Source organism: Erythrolamprus reginae, chromosome Z (genome assembly GCF_031021105.1).
Source record: "Erythrolamprus reginae isolate rEryReg1 chromosome Z, rEryReg1.hap1, whole genome shotgun sequence".
NCBI classification, from domain to species: domain Eukaryota; kingdom Metazoa; phylum Chordata; class Lepidosauria; order Squamata; family Dipsadidae; genus Erythrolamprus; species Erythrolamprus reginae.
In genome coordinates this window covers 147,656,133-147,676,290 of record NC_091963.1, presented here as the reverse complement: position 1 = coordinate 147,676,290, position 20,158 = coordinate 147,656,133, and the positions used below count along the sequence as shown (strand labels likewise).

The 20,158-nt window shown below is 44.9% G+C and overlaps 2 protein-coding genes and 1 long non-coding RNA gene across 4 annotated transcripts in view; 2 read left to right on the top strand and 1 right to left on the bottom strand.

The window, feature by feature from the left end:
* AP1G2 (adaptor related protein complex 1 subunit gamma 2) overlaps positions 1-4,263 on the top strand; it is a 36,650-nt gene extending 32,387 nt beyond the window's left edge. Inside the window, exons 20-22 of the mRNA XM_070730063.1 lie at positions 105-271; positions 2,245-2,343; positions 4,038-4,263. Of these exons, the coding sequence (XP_070586164.1) occupies positions 105-271; positions 2,245-2,343; positions 4,038-4,142 (371 nt within the window). The 3' untranslated portion in view covers positions 4,143-4,263. The remainder of the gene's footprint in view (positions 1-104; positions 272-2,244; positions 2,344-4,037) is intronic.
* A 5,528-nt stretch (positions 4,264-9,791) lies between these two features.
* Positions 9,792-15,148, bottom strand: THTPA (thiamine triphosphatase). Of its 2 annotated transcripts, none has more exons than XM_070767073.1 (3): positions 14,986-15,148; positions 12,703-13,314; positions 9,792-11,518 (listed from the first exon to the last, which is right to left on the bottom strand). In XM_070767073.1, exons 1-3 carry the CDS (start codon positions 15,041-15,043, stop codon positions 11,376-11,378), a joined length of 813 nt encoding a protein of 270 aa, XP_070623174.1. In that variant the 5' UTR covers positions 15,044-15,148; the 3' UTR covers positions 9,792-11,375. The 2 variants fall into 2 exon arrangements, with proteins under 2 accessions (XP_070623174.1, XP_070623175.1); XM_070767074.1 differs by lacking the exon at positions 14,986-15,148 and adding an exon at positions 13,514-13,943.
* LOC139175790 (uncharacterized) lies at positions 14,965-19,349 on the top strand. Its single transcript, XR_011560570.1, has 3 exons — positions 14,965-15,301; positions 17,019-17,129; positions 17,700-19,349. It is a non-coding gene; the product is annotated as an uncharacterized lncRNA (long non-coding RNA).
* Positions 19,350-20,158: the final 809 nt, after the last annotated feature.

Below are 20,158 nucleotides of genomic sequence, written 5' to 3'. Positions count from 1 at the left end.
AATGCCATGGATAGGGACAGTCCAAAATTCTTTAAAGTGAAGATGGCTGTCGTTCTCTCACCTCTTGGTTTGTTTGTTTTTAAACTAACCGTTGTTTTCCGCAGAGGCCGCTCCCTCCCGCATGGAGGTTTACAAAGAGAACGGGTTGCTGGTGGAGTTTTCAATGTTCCGGGATCCAGAGAAACCCACGTTGCTGCTGATCACGGCCACGGTGACCAACGCTGCCTTGGGGGACGTGGAGAACTTCTCCATGCAGGTGGCCGTGCCCAAGGTGAGGTGCCCCGGTTGGGGGTCCGTAGAAAGGGTGGGCATTCTTGTTTTCATTTGGCATTTTTCATCAAGAAAGGAAGAAAGATGGGCAGACAGAAAAAAAGATGGTAGGAATGGTATTTCAGTAGAACGAGGAGGAAGAGGAAGAAGGAGAGTAGCAGTAAGAAGGGAGAGGAGGAGGAGTGAGGGAGTTGGAGAGTAGGAATAGGAAGGAGGAAGGTGTAAGTCTTCGGAGAGGGGCGGCATACAAATCTAATCTAAGAGAGTAGGAGTAAGAAGGAGGAGGAGAAGGAAGAAGAGGGAGTAGGAGAGTAGCAGTAAGAAGGAAGAGGAGTAGTAGTGAGGGAGTTGGAGAGTAGGAATAGGAAAGAGGAGGAGGAAGGAGGAGAAGGAGGGAGTAAGTCTTCGGAGAGGGGCGGCATACAAATCTAATCTAAGAGAGTAGGAGTAAGAAGGAGGAGAAGGGAGGAAGAGGAGGGAGTAGGAGAGTAGGGGTGGGAAGGAAGAGGAGGAGGAGGGAGGAAGAGGATGAAGGAGTTGGAGAATAGGAGGAGGAAGGAGGAGGAAGAAGGAGGAGGAGGAGAGTAGGAGTAGAAAGGAGGAGGAGGAGAAATAACAGAGGAGGAGAAGGAAGAAAAAGAGTAGGAGGAGGAATGGGAAGGGAAAGTTGAATGGGAAGGGGAGGGAGAGATGGAGAAGGAGGAGAAGGAGGAGAGGTAGAGGAGGAGGTGGGAAGAATGGAGAGGAAGAGAGAAAAGGAACGAGAAGAGGAAGAAACAAGGATGGGGTTTTTCTGTTGGCTAGATTTGGGTCTCACCATTTTTTTCGTCTTGAGCGTTTTATGTTCATTTACATCTGCCTCCTCCTCCTCCTCTTTTCCCCCTTCCCCCCTTTCTCTGAATCTCCTCCTCACCTATTGCTTCCTCTGCTCCTCACCTACTCCTCACCTCTTCTTCCTTCTCCCTCTCTCTTCACCTCCTCCTTTCCTTCTCTTCTGTCTCTTCTTCTCCATCTTTCCTTCACCTCTCTGCTCTTTCCTTCCTCCTCCCTTTTCTACTTCCTTTCTTCCCACTCATCCTCCTCTTCTTTTTTCCCACCCCTTCTTCCCCTCATTCCTCTCATCTTCTTCTCCCCCTTTCATCCATTCTGTTGTGGTTCGCTCTCATCCTGCACCTATAACCATGGATGCAGAGATAGGGAGGCATGGCACAGACGTCCTGTGTTTCTGGCACCTGAAATGGGTAGTGAAGAAGATGATGGGTCAGAGACTCAGAACAACAGCCAGGGCCTGCTGCACTTCCTCTTAGGAATGAATGTGCACCTCCTATCAGGAATGAATCAGCCCTTCCTGTCTTAAGTGACTTAGGGAAAGAGGAGGAGCCTCTTCTGCATGCTAGCGTGCGAAGGGCATCTAAGAGACTTGAATGGTTGGCTAGGAGAAGAGTCACTCATGAGTAGTACTACTGGTTAATGGGTCACGCCCTCAGGGTATTTAGGAGTTGCTTCTGGTTATTTCCAGCTGGGTAATTATTTGTACTTCTCTCTTTTTTTCTGGGAATCTTGCCAGCTGAAATATCCTCCCTGATTGTTTTGAGTCTACAGAGTCTACGGAGAGTGGCGGCATACAAATCCAATAAATTATTATTATTATTATTATTATTATTATTATTATTATTATTATTATTATTTGGCAGACATATTTATGGATTGTAACTTTCTCCGAAAAGCTTTCGCTTTCTTTGAAAGACGCTTTATTTGTAAATACAGTATACTCCTTGTGCAAAGTAAATTCCTTTATTATTTAATCCCAATGGTCTGCATTTGACTCCTGGAAGGTTTGGGGCTACAACACATTCTTTCCCATTTCTGCCTCTCTTCCTTTCCATCCGTTCCTTCTCTACTTCCTCTTCCCCTCCGCCCCAAATCACACCCCTCAGCCCATGTGGCTTGACCATTCTCTCCTCCTCCTTCTAGTCCTTCCAAGTGGAACTTTTGGCCCCCAGCAGTTCTACAGTCACAAGCCAGGGAGGCTCCGCCGTCACTCAGATCGTCCGAGTATTGAACCCCAAACAGGTAAGGACAAGGAGGGGACCTGATCGGGGCGGATTCTTCCTACCGCTGCTACTGGTACACTGCGTACACAGCTTCAGCTGCGTGTGTGCATGATCGTCCCAGCATGGTTTTGCTTCTGTGCATGCGCAGGAGCCAAAATCTCACAAGGGGATGCACAAGTGTGAGATTTCAGCAATTTTTTTGCTTCCGCGCATGGGCAGAAGCAAAAAATCACTGAAATCTTGTGTGTCTGCACGTCTCGTGGGATTTTGCATCCTGAGCATGCGCAGAAACAAAGTCTTGCTAGGATGCGCAGGCGCATGCAACACATTGAAGCTATGCAGGGAGCTTGATTTTTACTATTGGTGCGGCGTCCTTCATTGTTCTGGTAGCAACCCACTAATGACCATGATCCTATCGAGATATCTGCTTCAGAAATAACAACAACAATAACTCGGGTGGTTTTTAACTTAATTCACTGCCGGTTTGCTTCGTCCCATGCTGTGTGGGTGCACACATGCACAGCACTGAAAAATCTGAAAATAATAATAATAATAATTATTATTATTATTATTATTAATAATAATAATATCCAGCATAGTGATCTCATTTGCTTTATTGTATTGTTGTTTTTGATGATGATGATGATAATGATAATGATAATAATAATAATAGTAATAATAATAATAATAATAATAATAATATACTGTAATAATAATAATAATAATAATAATAATAATAATAATAATAGATTTTGATATCAAAAAGACATTGATAAAATTGAAGAAGTCCAAACATGGGTTACAAGAATGGTGGAAGGTCTTAAGCATAAAACGTATCAGGAAAGACTTAATGAACTCCATCTGCATAGAGGACAGAAGGGAAAGGGGGGACATGATTGAAACATTTAAATGTGTTCAAGGGTTAAATAAGGTTCAGGAGGGAAGTGTTTTTAATAGGAAAGCGAACGCAAGAACAAGGGGGCACAATCCGAGGTTAGTTGGGGGAAAGATCAAAAGCAACATGAGAAAATATTATTTCACTGAAAGAGTAGTAGATGCTTGGAACAAACTTCCAGCAGACGGTTGTTGGTAAATCCACAGTAACTGAATTGAAACATGCCTGGGATAAACATATATCCATCCTAAGATAAAATACGGGGAATAGTATCAGGGCAGACTAGATGGACCATGAGGTCTTTTTCTGCCGTCAATCTTCTATGTTTCTATAATAATAATAATAACAACAATAATAGTAGTAGTAGTAATAGTAATAATAATAATAATAATAGCCCCTGACTATATATACTATATAATCAATTCCGCCTAAATACTACATATATGTACTGTATAACATATATTACATTACATTTTGCTACCTGCCCAGGTGCAATAGCAGAATTGCGCTGGACTCTGCTAGCACTCAGAGCCACAGGGGCAAGCACACACCACTGTTCCCCCTTAGCAGCCCACCTTTGTATATATAGTGTGCAAACAGAAAAGTGGTGCGGTGTCTTAGAGGTGGAGCACAAATGATACCAGAGGGTTTATCATAATTTAAACCGGCCGCTAACCGATCAGTCGTAAATTGAGGACTCCCTGTGCAATGTACAGTATTTTCCCTTTTCTGGGATGTGTGTTAACCCTCCGAGCATTTGGTTATAATATGAAGATTGTGAGGTAATTATTATTTATTTTCTTGTTTCTCGAATCCAGATCCCTCTGCGGATGCGGCTACGCTTTTCCTACACCCTGCCTTCCGGGGCTGTTGTACAACATGTCGAAGAACTCAACTCGTTCCCAGAGAGTGCGTGGAAGTGAATTACTGTAGTAGGTTACTCAGGGAGTAAAGAACTTCTGGAGTAATCCTGGAGTAATTTCTGGGGTACACTGTGTTCCTTGAAATGTGCACTTGAATAAACATGTTTTGTTATACCAGAAAGGTGGTTTTGCCTCAGAGGCACACAAGGTTTACAAAAGGCTTTCCAGGCAGGAAGTCCTCAGTGTATGGGTGTTCATTTAGTGACCACTCAAAGTTATGACAGCACGGGGGAGAAAAAACAGATTAAGGATCGTTTTTCACAGTGATGAACCTTTCAATGTTCTCACGTCACAGGATCAAAATCCAGACACTTGGCAAGTGGTTCAGACTTACGAAGGTCGCACTGCCCTGGGAGTCACATGATCCGCTTTTGCGACCTTCTGACGAGTGAAGTTGACGGGAAAAGCCTGATTCTGGGCGAGTAAGTTATCCACTGCAGTGCTTGCTTCACTTAATATCTGAGGTAAAATGGGGGAGTGGGAAACTCGCCAGACAAATGTTTCACTTAACAATAGAAATTTTGGGGGCGTAAATCAAGGGCTTTATTCTGTGCTGAAGGATATGGGGAGGAGGGGGGATTGCTCCCGCCAAGCCTGTACAAAGCGCAATAGTTTTTACACAGGAAGTCCTTGATTTAGAATAGAATATTCTAGACTATAGACTAGACTAGAATACTGTAGAATAGTGTAGAATATTGTAGAATAGAATAGAATAGAATTCTTTATTGGCCAAGTGTGATTGGACACCCAAGGAATTTGTCTTTGGTGCAAATCCTCTCAGTGTACAAAAAAGAAAATATACGTTCGTCAAGAATCATGAGGTAAAACAATGATTATAGGGGACAAATAAGCAATGAGGAAACAATATTAATAAAAATCTTAAGGACTTATGACAGTTTGGGGCCAAAATTTCCATTGCTATCTGAGACACTCGCTTAAGTGTCTTGCTTAGCGGCAGAAATTTTGAGCTCAGTCACAGTTGCAAAGTTGAGGACTACAATACCTGTATAAAGATATTCGGATAGGGGATTTTATAGGCTTTGCATGTTATGAGGGAACCTAGATGATCCAATGGGTAAGTGAAAGCACGGGAGGAGGAGGAGGTATTGTCATCTACAAGTAGTCCTCGACCTACAACCGCAATTGAGGCCAAAATTTCTGTCATTAAGCAAAAAGTTCGTGAAATGAGCTTTGCACCCCATTTTACAACCTATCTGGCCCCCGTTGTTAAGCGAATCAGTGCACTCGGTAACTTAGCAAACCCGGTTGTTAAGTGAATCTGCCCTTTCCCCCATTGGCTTTGTTTGTCGGAAGGTCACAAAAGGGATTGCATGTTCTTGGGACACAGCAGGCGTTGTAAGTATGAATCAGCTGCCAAGCTGAACTGAAATTTTGACCATTTGAGCACAGGAACACTGCAATGGTCGTGAGAGTGAGACACGGTCGTTAAGTCACTTTTTCCAGTGCCATTGTAACTTCAGTCACTAAATGAACAATTGTAAATCGAGGACTATCAGTATAAGGAAGTTCAAATTTAGAAGCTGATGGGCCTTGAGACTCAGTAACTTGCTACCTAGAAGGGCCAAGAATGTTTTAAAAAGCAAAAGGAATCAAAAATATTGGTTCAAGCCATTAAGTCACTTCGGTCACTAAGTGAACTGTTGAAAATTGAGGACTACCTGCACGAAGCAGCTAAAATCTAGAAACCGATAGGCCTTGAGACTCAATAACCTGCTAGATGGAATGGCCACAAATGCTTTAAAAAGCAAAAATAATCAAGAATATTGCTTCAAGTAAATTTGTCAGGGGTTTTGGTGCCATTGTAACGTCGGTCACTAAATAAACCGTCATAAATCGAGGACTACCTCAAATTTAGAAGCTGATGGGCCTTGAGACTCAGTAACCTGCTAGCTAGAATGGCTAAGGACGCTTTAAAAAACCAAAAAGAATCAATATTGGTTCAAATCATAATTCACTTTTTTCAGTGCCGTTTTAACTTCGGTCACTAAAAGAACTGTTGTAAGTCAAGGATTACCTGCATGAAGAAGACAGTGTTTAGGAGCTGACGGGCCTCGAGACTGCGTAACCTGCTAGCTAGAATTGCCACGAATGTTTTAAAAAGCGAAAGGAATTAAGAATATTGATTGGAGTGAAGTCGTAAGTCACTTTTTCCGGTGCCATTGTTACTTTGGTTGCTAAAGGAACTGTCATTATAAGTTGAGGACTTATAATACTTTCGAAGCAGGGCTTCCCACAGTGCGGGCAGCGCTGGGCCCTTGCGGAGCGTTGGCACGTGCGGAGGTGTAAATATGGGAAATCCCGATGGCTCGTCAGCTCCTTTTCCCCTCTCTCTTCATTTCAACTGCTAGTAAATCAATTGAATTGATCAGCCGGATGGGGAAACTCCACAACAACTGAGCGAGACTAAGTGGAAATCAATGGCGGTAAACGAGGGAAGAGAAGGAGCGGGTTGTCGAATTGACGCGGCGGCCGCGCGCATGGATTTTTCTCCCTTCTGAAGGGATCGATTTGGAGCAGGGATGTCAAAACATGAGGCGCGTGGCCTGCGATGTGGTGGGCCCGTACTGGAAAACGAAAAGGCACCAGCCTGCGTCAGTTCAGCCCAGTCTACCCAACGCGAAGAGCAAACATTTCAGCAGTTTGGGGACTGTCCACGCCCACCAGTTGGTTACATCCAGGGGTGAGCAGCAGGCAGGACAGGGTGGAACGCAGTTCCATCAGTGGAAATGAAGATGCGTGCGCAGCTCCAGCTGATTGACAGCTATCACTTCCTGGATTACTGGTCTCGGCTCAACTCTCCTTTTTTCCCCTGCTGCTACGTCTGCGCTCCTTGCTTTTTCCCTCTTTCCTCCTTCCTGGCCTCGGACGAGCTTCCCTCTCTCCTGCCCGGCTCCCCTCCAGCCTCACGCAGCCATCTCCCACCTGAGGTGCCAGCAGAAGGCATGGGTGGAAGCGGCGCTGGCAGCATTTATGCTTCTGGCAGCACCCGTTCGCCCGGCTACCCAGCCTGAGGCGGGGGGCAACCCAGGAAGGAGAGCGCGGGAAACGCGAAGCAAATTGTCACCCCAGCGAACGACACGGGTAAGGTTGTAAGTCGAGGCCTTGACAGTTCACTTGAACGATGATAGTCGTTCAAGCCACTCTCACCTGGTCCCATGACCGGCAAGCCACTCCTACCCAGTCACATGACCATTAAGCCACGCCCACAAAATAAGCCACACCTACAGTGTGGCAGTAAAAAGTTTGGCTGCCCATTACTGGTTATCTCCAGTGATGGGCTGCTGGTTATGCGGTCCGGTGCACAACTCCAGTGCAAAAAATGGGAGCTGTGCACACAGCTGCACATTATTATTATTATTATTATTATTATTATTATTAATTATTATTAATTAGATTTGTATGCCGCCCCTCTCCGCAGATTCAGGGCGGCTCACAACAGTGACAAAAACAATATACATTGACAAATCTAATAATTCAAAATCTAAAATAACACTTGTACATTTAAAAAGTCTAAAAAGCAAGGAACCCCAATATAAAAAACATACATACAGTCATATCATGCACTAAAGCTACATAGGCAGGGGGAGATGTCTCCGTTCCCCCACGCTTGACGACGGAGGTGGGTTTTAAGGAGTTTACAAAAGGCAAGGAGGGTGGGGGCAATCCTAATCTCTGGAGGGAGCTGATTCCAGAGGGTCGGGGCCGCCACAGAGAAGGCTCTTCCCCTGGGTCCGCCAGATGACATTGTTTAGTCGACAGGACCCGGAGAAGACCAATTCTGTGGGACCTGACCGGTCGCTGGGATTCGTGCGGCAGAAGGCGGTCCCGGAGATATCCTGGTCCGATGCCATGAAGGGCTTTATAGGTCATAACCAACTCTTTGAATTGTGACCGGAAACTGATCGGCAAACAATGCAGACTGCGGAGTGTTGGTGTAACATGGGCATACCTTGGGAAGCCCATGATTGCTCTCGCAGCTGCATTCTGCACATCCCCGACCCACGCCCCTGCACAAGGTTCAGCTATTGCACGTTTTGTGTGAAGACGTTCGTGCGAGCAAGATTTTAGCAATTTTGGGGCGGAAGCAAAAACATTAGTGAAAATTGCCGAAATACCGCTCGCTCACACAAAATTTCACTTGGTGCAAAGAAGCCGGATCTCGCGCAGGATGCACTTGTGGCCGCGACGGCTTCGGAGGGTGTGCCGGTAGTGCTGAAGATAAGCAGCCCTTCACTGCCCAGTAATAGGTGGCAACCAGTATGGCTGGGATCGGGGTTCCACTGGCGGAAATTGAAATGCGCGCGCCTCTCTGTGCCCAGATGCGTGCATACGCGAGAAGATGGCACGCTAAGCTGGAGCCAGCGGGGGGTTCCACTTACTACCAGTCACGCACACACCCGTCGACGCAAGATTTTGCTTCTGCGCATGTGCAGCACTCAAAATCTCATGTAAGAATATTCGTGTGTGAGATTTCACCGATTTTTAGCATTTTTTTTTACTTCTGTAGATGTGCGGAAGCAAAAAAAAAATCACCGAAAATTGGCAAAATCTCACAGGCAAGAGCACCTTTGTGCGAGATTTCGCTTGCTGTGCATGCGCAGAGGCTAAATCTTGTGCCGACAGGTGCGTACGCGGCTGCTGGACCCTCACCTGCCGGTGACGATCCAAGAGGGGGTATCGGTAGCAACCGATAAGTGGAACCCCGTCTAGGTCCAGCTTAGCATGCCATCTTCCAATTTCGTCCATGTCTTGGATCATTAACTATGGCCAAAGCTTCATCCCCCACCATCCTTGGTCAGCCACAGAGGAAGGCCAGCCAACAAGAAGTGACCAGTATTGACCAAACCCACAACGCTTTGTTTAGCCGGAGAACTCAGTTGGGTGTCCCACAAATCTTAAACAAGATGGAGACAAAACAGGGTAACCAGGAATCAAGACGGTGGCCCTAATTGTATCATCCAAGCTCCGCCTCTTTTAATGTATGTCGCAACTTTTGGCTGTTGACTCCTTGCCATAACCAGGTTAAAAGTAGCATGAAGGGTGAAGTCGGCTGAATCAGGAGTCTCCAACCTGGCCACTTTAAGACTTCAACTCCCAGAATTCTCCAGCCAGGTTTGCTCCTAGAATTCCTCAGCTTTGCTGGTTGAGGAATTCTGGGAGTTGAAGTCCACAAGACTTAAAAATTGGCCATGTTTGAAGACCTCTGGGCTAAGAGGGTGTGTTTGGATTTAAAAGTTGGGCTTCCTTTAGATGTTTCTCCTTCCATCTCTTGATCTCCACCACATTTCCAGCTGTTTTAAATCTGATCATTTTTCTACAGATAATTTTAGATAATCCAAGTGATTAAGTAGCCAAGCCCCTCCCTCTTTCAGCCATTGGCTGACCTGCTTCATGTCACGTCAGGCGCATGAAAATCCTGAAGCAGTTCTCAATCTTTACCCCTTTAAGAAGGCTGGACTTCAACTCCCAGAATTCCCCAGCTTTTCCTCTCGTCACAAAGCTGGCTGGGGAATACTGGGAGTTGAAGTCCAGCCTTCTTAAAGGGGGAAAGCGATCGAGAAACACAGTCAAAGGAAAGGTGAAAAGATCACAAACTTTGATTTAAAGAAAAAGGAAAAATAAACTATCTTTGGAAGGAAAAGTAGAGTTTATTTGACTTTTTAAAAAATTTATAGATAATTTCTTTCTTTTTCTTTTATTAGATTTGTATGCCGCTCTTCTCCGAAGACTAGGGGTGGCTCACAAGACACAATATAAAACAATGTGTATAAACAAATCTAATTAATTAAAAACTACAAGCTAACAACCCAATATTAAAACCAGTCAGCCAATTCAATCACAATTAATAGTGGGGGGGTCTTGATCTAATTGCCCCATGCCTGGCGACATAAGTGAGTCTCGAGACTCTTGTGGAAGGCGAGGAGGCTGGGGGCAGTGCAAATCTCTGAAGGGAGCTGATTCTGGAGGGCCAGGGCCACCACAGAGAAGGCTCTTCCTCTAGGCCCTGCTGCCAGATAACATTGTCTGGTCGACGGGACCTGGAGAAGGCCGACTCTGTGGGATCTGACCAGTCACTGGGATTCATGTGGCAGAAGGCGGTCCCGTAAGTAATCTGGTCCAATGCCATGTAGGGCATTGTAGGTCATCACCAATACTTTGAATTGTGTCCGGAAACCAATGGGCAACCAATGCAGTCTGCGGAGTGTTGGAGAAACGGGTGTATTTAGGAAGACCCATGACTGCTTAGCGCGGCAGCATTCTGCACAATTTGTAGTTTCCGAACGCTCTTCAAAAATTGCCCCACGTAGAGAGCATTGCAGTAGTTGAACCTCGAGGTGATAAGGGCATGAGTGACTGTGAGCAGTGACTCTCTGTCCAGATAGGGCCACAACTGGTTCATCAGGCGAACCTCGGCAAACACCCCCCTTGCCACAACCGAAAGGTGATGTTCTAAAGTCAGCTGTGGATCGAGGATGCCCAAGTTGCAGATCCTCTCTGAGGGGGTCAATAATCCCCCCCCGCCCAGGGTAATGGACGGACAAATGGGATTGGCCTTGGGTGGCAAAACCCACAGCCACTCCGTCTTGTCGGGGTTGAGTTTGAGCCTGTTGGCACCCATCCAGACCCTAACAGCCTCTAGGCACCAGCACATCACTTCCACTGCTTCACCGAGTGGACACGGGGTGGAGATGTACAACTGGTTGTCATCAGCGTACTGATGACAACTCACCCCATATCCTTGGATGATTTCACCCAGCGGTTTCAAGTAGATATTAAACAGCAGGGGGGAAGGAATCTACCCCTGACGAACTCCACAAGGGAGGACTCTAGGGGTTGACATCTGGCCCCCCACTAACACCGACTGCGACCGACCGGAGAGGTAGGGGGAGAACCACCATAAAACGGTGCCTCCCACTCCCAGCCCCTCCGGTCGGCGCAGAAGGATACCGTGGTCGATGGTATTGAAAGCTGCTGAGAGGTCAAGAGGCACCAGGATAAACCCCTACCCCAGGCCCGCCAGAGATCATCCGCCAGTGCAACCAAAGCATTTTCCGTGCTGTAGCTGGGCCTGAATCCTGACTGCTGAGGGCCTCGATAATCGGCTTCATCCAAGGACCGCTGGAGCTGGAGCGACACCACCTTCTCAACAATTCTGGACTATCCTGTAGTTTGGAGACGAAACTTTCTCATTCCATCCTGGTTGTTGCCCCATCAGACTTTTTCATTCTGTCCTTCTGTTGTATTTATCACTTTCCGCACAATTCCAGCCTCCGTCAAGGCCTTGTAATGGGCAGGTGTGAATCTGTGCAAATACACCGACATCTTGCCAGGAATGGCGGTCTTTTCTTCCAAGCCTAGCAGAGGAAAAAGGAAGAAAAATAATTCTTTCTATTGACAGGCTACAATAGGGCTTGTCAAACACAAGGCCTGCAGCCAGGATCTGGCCTGTAGGGTGCTTGAACCTGGTCCATGGGCTGGCCTGAAAATATCAAACAACCAGCGTGGCATACCTCTGCCGGCCAAAATGGGCCACATGCAGCCCCCTGCAGCCCATTTTTGGTCTCCCGCCGAACTCTCGCAAAAACAACAGGCCACGTGGGGCCTCAAGGGACCTCAACGCGGCCCATTTTTGTCCGGAAGAGTGCTGCACGAGTTTGTGGAGGCCGAAAATGGGTGTTGCGGGGTTTCTGTGCAGCCCGTTTTTGGCCGGGAGTATGCTGCAAGAGGCTATGGAAGCCAAAAATGAAGCTGCACCCTACTTTTTCTGTAAAAGTTCTGCAGGAGACATCTGTCCTGTCTCCTCCCTCCCTCACCCCTGGCTGGCCCGTGGAGAACTACAATGCGGATCCAGCTTTTGAACAAATCCAGTTTGACACCCCTGGATAAGAACCACGTTTTTTTGAGCATAGAAACATAGAAGACTGACGGCATGGTCCATCTAGTCTGCCCTTATACTATTTCCTGTACTGTATTTTATCTTACAATGGATATATGTTTATCCCAGGCATGTTTACATTCAGTGACTGTGGATTTACCAACCACGTCTGCTGGAAGTTTGTTCCAAGGATCTACTCCTCTTTCAGTGAAATAATATTTTCTCACGTTGCTTTTGATCTTTCCCCCAACTAACTTCAGATTGTGCCCCCTTGTTCTTGTGTTCACTTTCCTATTAAAAACACTTCCCTCCTGAACCTTATTTAACCCTTTAACATATTTAAATGTTTCGATCATGTCCCCCCTTTTCCTTCTGTCCTCCAAACTATACAGATTGAGTTCATGAAGTCTTTCCTGATACGTTTTATGCTTAAGATCTTCCACCATTATTGTAGCCCGTCTTTGGACCCGCTCAATTAGAACCACGTTTTGAGCATAATTCCAGGTGATAACAAATTAATCTGATGCCATCTTAAATCTGAAACTTTCCCAAAGTGCTTTTTTTCAAGCCAAGAAGGCGTTTTAAGATAAAGATGTCCAAATCATTTTTTTTAAAAAAATGAATTTTATCACACGCTCATATACAAACACACAAGACCCTTACCTAGCTGCCTGCAAAACTTCTGAATCTTTTCCAGAGCTTCAGGAACGTCTTCTAACCGCTGGACCACGACTTCCACCTCGCCCACAGCGTAGCCGAAATCAGCCTCATCGAGATCCACGTGCAAATCCCCTACGCGGTATTTGCGACGCGTGGTCACAAAACTAGCAAACACCTCCAAGCCCAGTTCTTCCACTGCTTTGCTCACACAACTCTTCCAGTTCTCTCCGGGATCTCTGTCCAATAAACCACAGAGGCGGGTCACAATACTTTGGGGAGACGTCACCTCTCGGTACTGGGTGGCTACGTGAGACGATCTCGTGTCCTTCGGTGGTTGCAAAAATGGAGCGGATGGATGCTTAGTTATCTCTGCCGCACACGGGGTCTCCTTGCTTCCCATCTCCCCTACCGGGGGACATTTTAGCTCCCAGCCGACCCCCTCGCGTTCCCGCAGCCAGTGATCCTGTCGGGTCAAGGACCAGTCGTGGACGTCGTAGTAGCTGTCGCTAAAAGAGACGTGGCTTTCCAGGATCGCCCCCAGCTCTACTAACTTCTCGATGGTACTAGGCCCGAAAAGAAACTTCTGTTCCACTTCGATAGCTCCGGAAATCTGTCCTGAGGCACAAGAAACACAAACACATTAAAAAAAGAAAAAAGAAAGTATCCAAAATTGAAAAAGAAACATAGAAACATAAAAGACTGACGGCAGAAAAAGACCTCATGGTCCATCTAATAAATAATAATAATAATAATAATAATAATAAATAATAATAATAATAATAATAATAACAACAACAATAATAAATGTTAACACCTGGCACATTTTCCGTGCACAGCACATTTGTGGTTTGTTGCATGGAAAATTTGCACCTGGCACCTTCATGTGCATTGCATGTTGGTGGTTCACCGCATGGAAGTTTTGCACATGGGACATTTGCACGCACTGCATGCCCAGTTTGACACCTGGCGATGCCCAATCATGGTTCACTGCGCGGTGTTTTTTCACGTGGCATGTTCGTAGGCCTTGCCCGTTGATGGTTCACTGCAGTGTGGTTTGGCACGTGGGATTTTCACCTGCACTGCAAGTTCATCGCATGCCGGTTTTGCACCTGGGACCTTCATTGTGCATTGCATGCTCGTTATTCACTGCACAGCTCTATTGCATGTGGGACCTTCGCTTGCATTGCACGTTCCAGATTCACTGCACGTTTTGCACCTGGGGCCAAGATTCACTGCATGGCCCTTTTGCAGGTGGGACCTTCACGTACATCACACACTCCTGGTTCACTGCATGGACACCTGGGACCTTCATGTGTATTGCATGCTCCTGGTTCATTGCACGATGGTTTTGCACCCAGGACCTTCACGACCTGTCGGCGACTACTTCAGCTTCAACCACTACAACACAAGAGCACCCAACAGATTTAAACTTAATATTAACCGCTCCAAACCTGACTGTAAAAAATATGACTTCAGTAACCGAGTTGTCAAAGCGTGGAACTCATTACCGGACTCCATAGAGCCATCCCCAAACCCCCAACACTTTACCCTTAGATTATCCACTGTTGACCTCTCCAGATTCCTAAGAGGTCAGTAAAGGGCGAGTACAAGTGCACTAGAGTGCCTTCCGTCCCCTGCCCTATTGCTCTCCTATATCTCCTATACCTTTCTTCTATTCCTATATCTCTTCTTCCATTGATATGTTCTATTACTACAGTATACGTTCTTTTTTATTATTTCTTAGATATATTTTACTATGAGTATCTCATCTATAACCTTCATCATGTATTTTACTATGTGTATATAGATATATACCCACTAAAACCCTCATTGTGTATTGGACAAACTAACTAACTAAATAAATAAAACATTGCACGCTGATGCTTCACCGCATTTTTGCAAGTGGGACCTTCACTTGCATTGCACATTCCTGGTTCATTGCACGGTGGTTCTGCACCCAGGACCTTCATGTGCATTCCACACTCGTGATTCACCGCCTGGCACTTTTGCACCTGGGATCTTCACACGTGTTGCACACGTACGGTTCCCTACACCGGCACCCGGGACTTTCGTGTGCATTGCACGTTCCTGGTTAGCAGGCCGGTTTAACAGGCAGCAAAAAGTCAGATTTTTTTTGGGGTGGGGGTGTTCGGGGAAGGGGACATTGGGATGAGATTTGTGGCGGGTTCCCTGTTAGCTTAATCGGGATTAATTGCACTCCTTGCCCGTTGCTCCGACTCCGCCCCGGCCCTCCTTCCACCCTTATCCTCGGGACAGCCCACTGACCTTCGTCCGGCTGGAGAGCCGGAGCTGCGGCCTCTTCGGGAGCGGAGCCCCGTTCCATGTTTTGCCAAGGGTTGGAATAACCGTCTGCCGGGCCGAGGACTACAACTCCCGGCCCCCTTTGCAAAAAAAACCCCACAAAACCCCGCCGGTTCCGCCACCAAGCTTTGGCTAAAGCGAAGACAAAAGGACGAGTCCGGAACATTTAATTATAGGTATCGGGGATGAAGGGGAAACCAAAAGCCGCTGCACAAAAGAGGCCGGCGGCCGCGCAAAGGCTCTCGGGACTCGTAGTTTTTTCCCCTGGCCTCCCCAGCAGGTACTTTGACTCCCCCTTTCCTGCTTGCCCCCCCCCCTCTCTTTTTTCCCCCATTTGGCTCCTCTGGCTCGTTCTATTTTTTTTTTTTAATATTCCTCTCACCATGTGACTGTCTCACTCCCCGTTGCCAGGGAAACCCGGAAAGCTGCAATTACGAACGGCGCGGGGGGGGGGGGGTGGGAGGAGAGGGAGGGAAGGGGTGCATTCCCAACCCGGGAGATATTGTGAGGGGGGGGGGGGTGGCAAATAGAAAAAAAAGACCCGGGTTTAACTCCTTGCAAGCCAACGTTCCCAGGTTCCCTGCGGGGGGGGGCAATTCTTCCCTGTATTTTGGGAGGGGGGGGTAGAGATTGAGAGGGGAGGTATGCATAAGACGGACCCGGGTGGAAACAACCCCCCTAGGAGATCTTCCCCACCCTAAGAACATCCCCCCCCCCCTTTTTGCAATAAAAAAATTAAATTAAATTCAATTAAATCCTCTTTAATTTTTGCAATAATTTACTTTTCTTGGCAGGGGTGGGGAGTGTAATCTTCCTTCTTAGAATAAATGATCCAGAGGGACAATTATCATCATCATCATCATCATCTTTATCCTTGCTATAATAATAACAACCAACCAGGCAAAGGTTTTTATAGGTTGCGGCTCTTTTTTTAAAAAAATTAATCCATCCATAAACCAACCAGGTTCTTTTCCTCCATTTTGTGGGGGCAGAAATATGTATATAAAGCGAAGCTTTTCAGTTTTTTTCTGCCCTCTTTTAACACCCTCCATTGGGTTTAGGCTTCAAGTTACGGCCACCCCGGAGCCCCAAAATGGATGTTAAGTGAGAATTGGTTGGGTTTTACGACCGTTCCAACTACCAGTTGGTGGGGGGGGGGGGGTTGTTAAGGGAATCGTTGCAAGCTTAATAAGTGAGTAAACATTGAATCTCGCTTTCTGCCCTGTCCTCTGGTTGATTTGGTCACAGAAAGAGGATCGTTGTGACCGGGGAGAGGGGAGGTTTGCAACCGTCATAAATGTGAGATAAGGGCCTAAATTTTGATTCCCGTGACCATGAGGAGGCCACAACAGACAGAAGTGTGAAATATGGTCATGGGTCTCTTATAGAAGGGGTGTTGTGTCTTCAAACGGTCATTGAATGAACTGTCGTAAATCAAGGACTACCTGTAATAGACTACAGGATAGAAATTCTGCAATCGTCATAAGTGTGAACCTGTAGGCCAAGCATCTTCAGTTTTGACCACATGTGAACATGGGGACGAAAGTGATAAATGTGAAAAAACCAGCCCTAGGTCACTTTTTGTAATTTTGTAAATCGTCACTAAATGTTCTAAGTCGAGGAAGTTGGAAGGATCAGGCCCACAGCTGGGACAGGAAACTCCAATCTTCCATCCACTCTGCAAGGTGGGGAGAGAACATCTGTGTGGTCTGTTTTCTGGACTGCCAAGACTACAGCTGGTCCCCAATTTATGACCAAAACCGAGATTGACATTTCTGTTGCTAAGCAAAGCGGTTGTTAAAGGGAGTTGTATGCCACATATGTCCAATTCCCTTCCCGATTTAACGACCATAATGGAGCCCATTATTTCCATCACTAAGCGATGTTAAGGGAGCCCTATCTGATTTTACAATCTCGCCTTCTCTCTCTCTCTCTGTCTCTTTTTGTGGCCACAGTTGTTAAGTGAATCACATCCAGCTTTTCCCGTTGACTTGTAGGACAATCACCGCTGGGAATGACTGCTGTTGTTAAGTGAATCATGCGGTCGTTGAGCAAATCCGGCTCCCCCCGCTGGCTTTGTCAGAAAGGGGCTAGGACCGTCACAAAAGGTAGGTTGCGTGATCCTGGGACACGGCAATCGGCGTTTATACATGGGTTGTGAGTGCAAGAACCGGTGTTAACTTAATATGGTCATTAAGTCGCTTTGAGTCTTTGGAGAGGGGCTGCATACAAATCTAATTTACTTACTATTATTATTATTATTATTATTATTATTATTATTATTATTATTATTATTATTTCAGTACAACACAGCAAATGAGATCACTATGCTGGATTTCGTATTTCATCACCAGTCGGGCGCTTCCCAAGCACCTAGGACTGCGTAATGTAGCGGTGAATTATTATTATTATTATTATTATTATTATTATTATTATTATTATGCAAATGACTGTCAGGAAGATTCCTTCCTGCACTGGCCTACCTGATCAGGTTGCTGTAAGACTTCCTTCATCTTCCTCGCCGCCCTCATGACCTCCACCAAGTATGAATAATTAAATTAATAATTACAATATTATTATTATTATTTATTATTATTTATTAGATTTGTATACCGCCCCTCTCCGTAGACTTTTAATTAATAATTATAATTATTAATACTAATAATTTATTATTATAGGCAGTACTCAACTGACGACCACAATGTTGCTAAGCGAGGTGTTTGTTAAGTGAGATTTGCCCTATTTTATAACTGTTCTCGCCACAGAGCAAATCCCTGTGGTTGTTAAGTGAGTCACCTGTTTATTAAGTGAATCTGGCTTCCCCGTCGACTGCTTTTCAGAAGGTCACAAAAGGGGATCACATGACTGCAACCGTCATAAACATGAGTCCTTCCGCCAGGCACCTGAATTTTGATCTCACGACCCAAGGAGACGCTGCAACGGTCTTAAGTATGAAAAATAGCCATACGTCTTCCCCCCACTTGCCATTGCAACTTAGAACAGTCGCTAAACGAACTGCTGCAAGTTGAGGACTATCTACAATGAATTAATTCATCTCTAAATAAACTTGTCTATTGAGTTTGATCCTAGGTAGAGGCTGATTATTTCTCTCTCTGGGCATACTGAAAATATATCTGCGGAACAAAACTCCCCATTGGCGACAGGAAGGGCATCTGGCCATTAAAAAACACCATGCTAGCTCCATTCAGTTTTCGTTGATGATGATATTGAGGACTATCTGCAATCAATTAATTCATCCCTAAACAAATTTGGAATTTGAGGACTAATTGCAATCAATCTATCTCTAAATAAACTCAAAAATTGAAGACTCCTGGCATATCCATTAATTCATCCCTAAATGAATTGTTGCAATTTGAGGATTATCTGCAATCAGTCATTTCAAAATATATCATTGTCTGTTGAGGACTTCCCAAAACTGATTATTTCATCCCTAAATGAACTGTTGCAAATTGAGGGCTATCTGCAATGAATTAATTCATTTCTAAAGAAAGATGTAAATGGAGAACTACTGTGTGCCATCTATTAATTTGTCCCTAAGCGAACGGGTGTATATTGAGGACTTCCTAAAACTGATTAATTCATCCCTAAATGAATTCTTGCAATCGGAGGACTACCAGCAATCGATGAATTCAACCCTAATTTGTTTTAATTCAAGGATTATCTGCAATCAATCCATTCATCTTAAAATAAATGGTTGTATATTGAGGACTACCTAAAACTAATTAATTCATTCCTGAATGAACAATGAATAAATTCATTTATAAAGAAAGATGTTGTAAATGGAGAACTATTGTGCCATCGATTAATTCGTCCCTAAGTGAACTGGTGTAAATTGAGAACTACCTAAAACTGATGAATTCATCCCTAAATGAATTATTGCAACTGGAGGATTGTTTATCAGCAATCAAAGAATTCATTGCTAAATGAACTGTTGCGATTCAACGCCTCTCTGCAATGAATGAGTTAATCTCTAAATAAATTCTGGCAGATTGAGGACTTCCCGCATTGAATTAATTCATTCTTAAACCAGTTTGTTGGAAAATTGAGAACTACCTCCAATCATGAATTCATTCCTAAAATGTTGTGAGTCGAAAACTATCAGCAATTGAGTAATTTGTTCCTAAACAAACTTGCAATTCAAGGGCTATCTGGAATCAATTCATCTCTAAATATTCTTGAAAATTGGGGACTGATCAATTTATCCCTTCGAGGACGACCTAAAATCAATTAATTTGTCCCTAAACAGTTGCAATTTGAGGACGATCTGCAAATGAATTAATTCATCTCTAAATAAATGCTTGTAGATTGAGGACTCTGCAGTGAATTAATTCACCTCTTAGCCAATTTGAAAATTGAGGACTGCCTCCAATGGATGAATTCAATCAACAAATTCCTTCCTAAATAAACTCTTGCATAGTGAGGAGTCTCTGCAATCGATTTACGCAAATTTACTCCCTTAAAATGAAAAGCTTGCAATTCCAAGACCATCTCAAGCTTGGATTTCACCCTAAAACTGGGTGAAAATTGGTAGAATTCCCGATGAGGATAATGATGGTGATGATGATAGCTGCTATGGGTTAGAGGTGAAGCTCTTGCCTCACAATCAGAAGATTGTGAGTTCGATCCTAGATAGAGGCAGATGTAGGGTCTCTAGATGGCCTGCAAGGTCCCTTTCAACTCTGTTAATCTGTTACTCTATTCTGTTCTGTTTCAATCCATTCTATTTCTATTCTTCTTCTGTTATCCTCTCCTCTCCTATTCTATTCTATTTGAATTCTACTCTATTTTATTTATTCTGTTCTATTTTACTCTATTCTATTGTTCTACTATCCTATTTTATTCCAATTCTACTCTACTCTAGGCTAGGCAAAGCAAGGCTAGTCTTTCTACTTTATTCTATTCTATTCCATTCTATTCTATTATTCTAGTCTTATTCTTATTCTATTCTAATTCTAATAACTCTTGCTCCCAATGAGGAGGTTGTGAGTTTGATCCTAAGTAGAGGCAGATGCAGGGTCTCCTGCTTGGCTAGGGGGCTTGACTAAATGACCTGTAAGGTTCCAGCTGTGTTAATCTTCTATTCTGTTCTGTTCTATGCTATTCTACTCTACTCTTT

Bases quoted from the DNA above. Each gene is read 5' to 3' on its own strand.
- THTPA (XM_070767073.1), bottom strand. From the start codon at position 15,043: ATGGAACGGGGCTCCGCTCCCGAAGAGGCCGCAGCTCCGGCTCTCCAG. The intron at 13,315-14,985 runs GTCAGTGGGCTG...CTTGTGCCTCAG, and splicing joins GGCTCTCCAGCCGGACGAAG to GACAGATTTCCGGAGCTATC. The intron at 11,519-12,702 runs GTAAGGGTCTTG...TTCCTCTGCTAG, and splicing joins GAAGTTTTGCAGGCAGCTAG to GCTTGGAAGAAAAGACCGCC.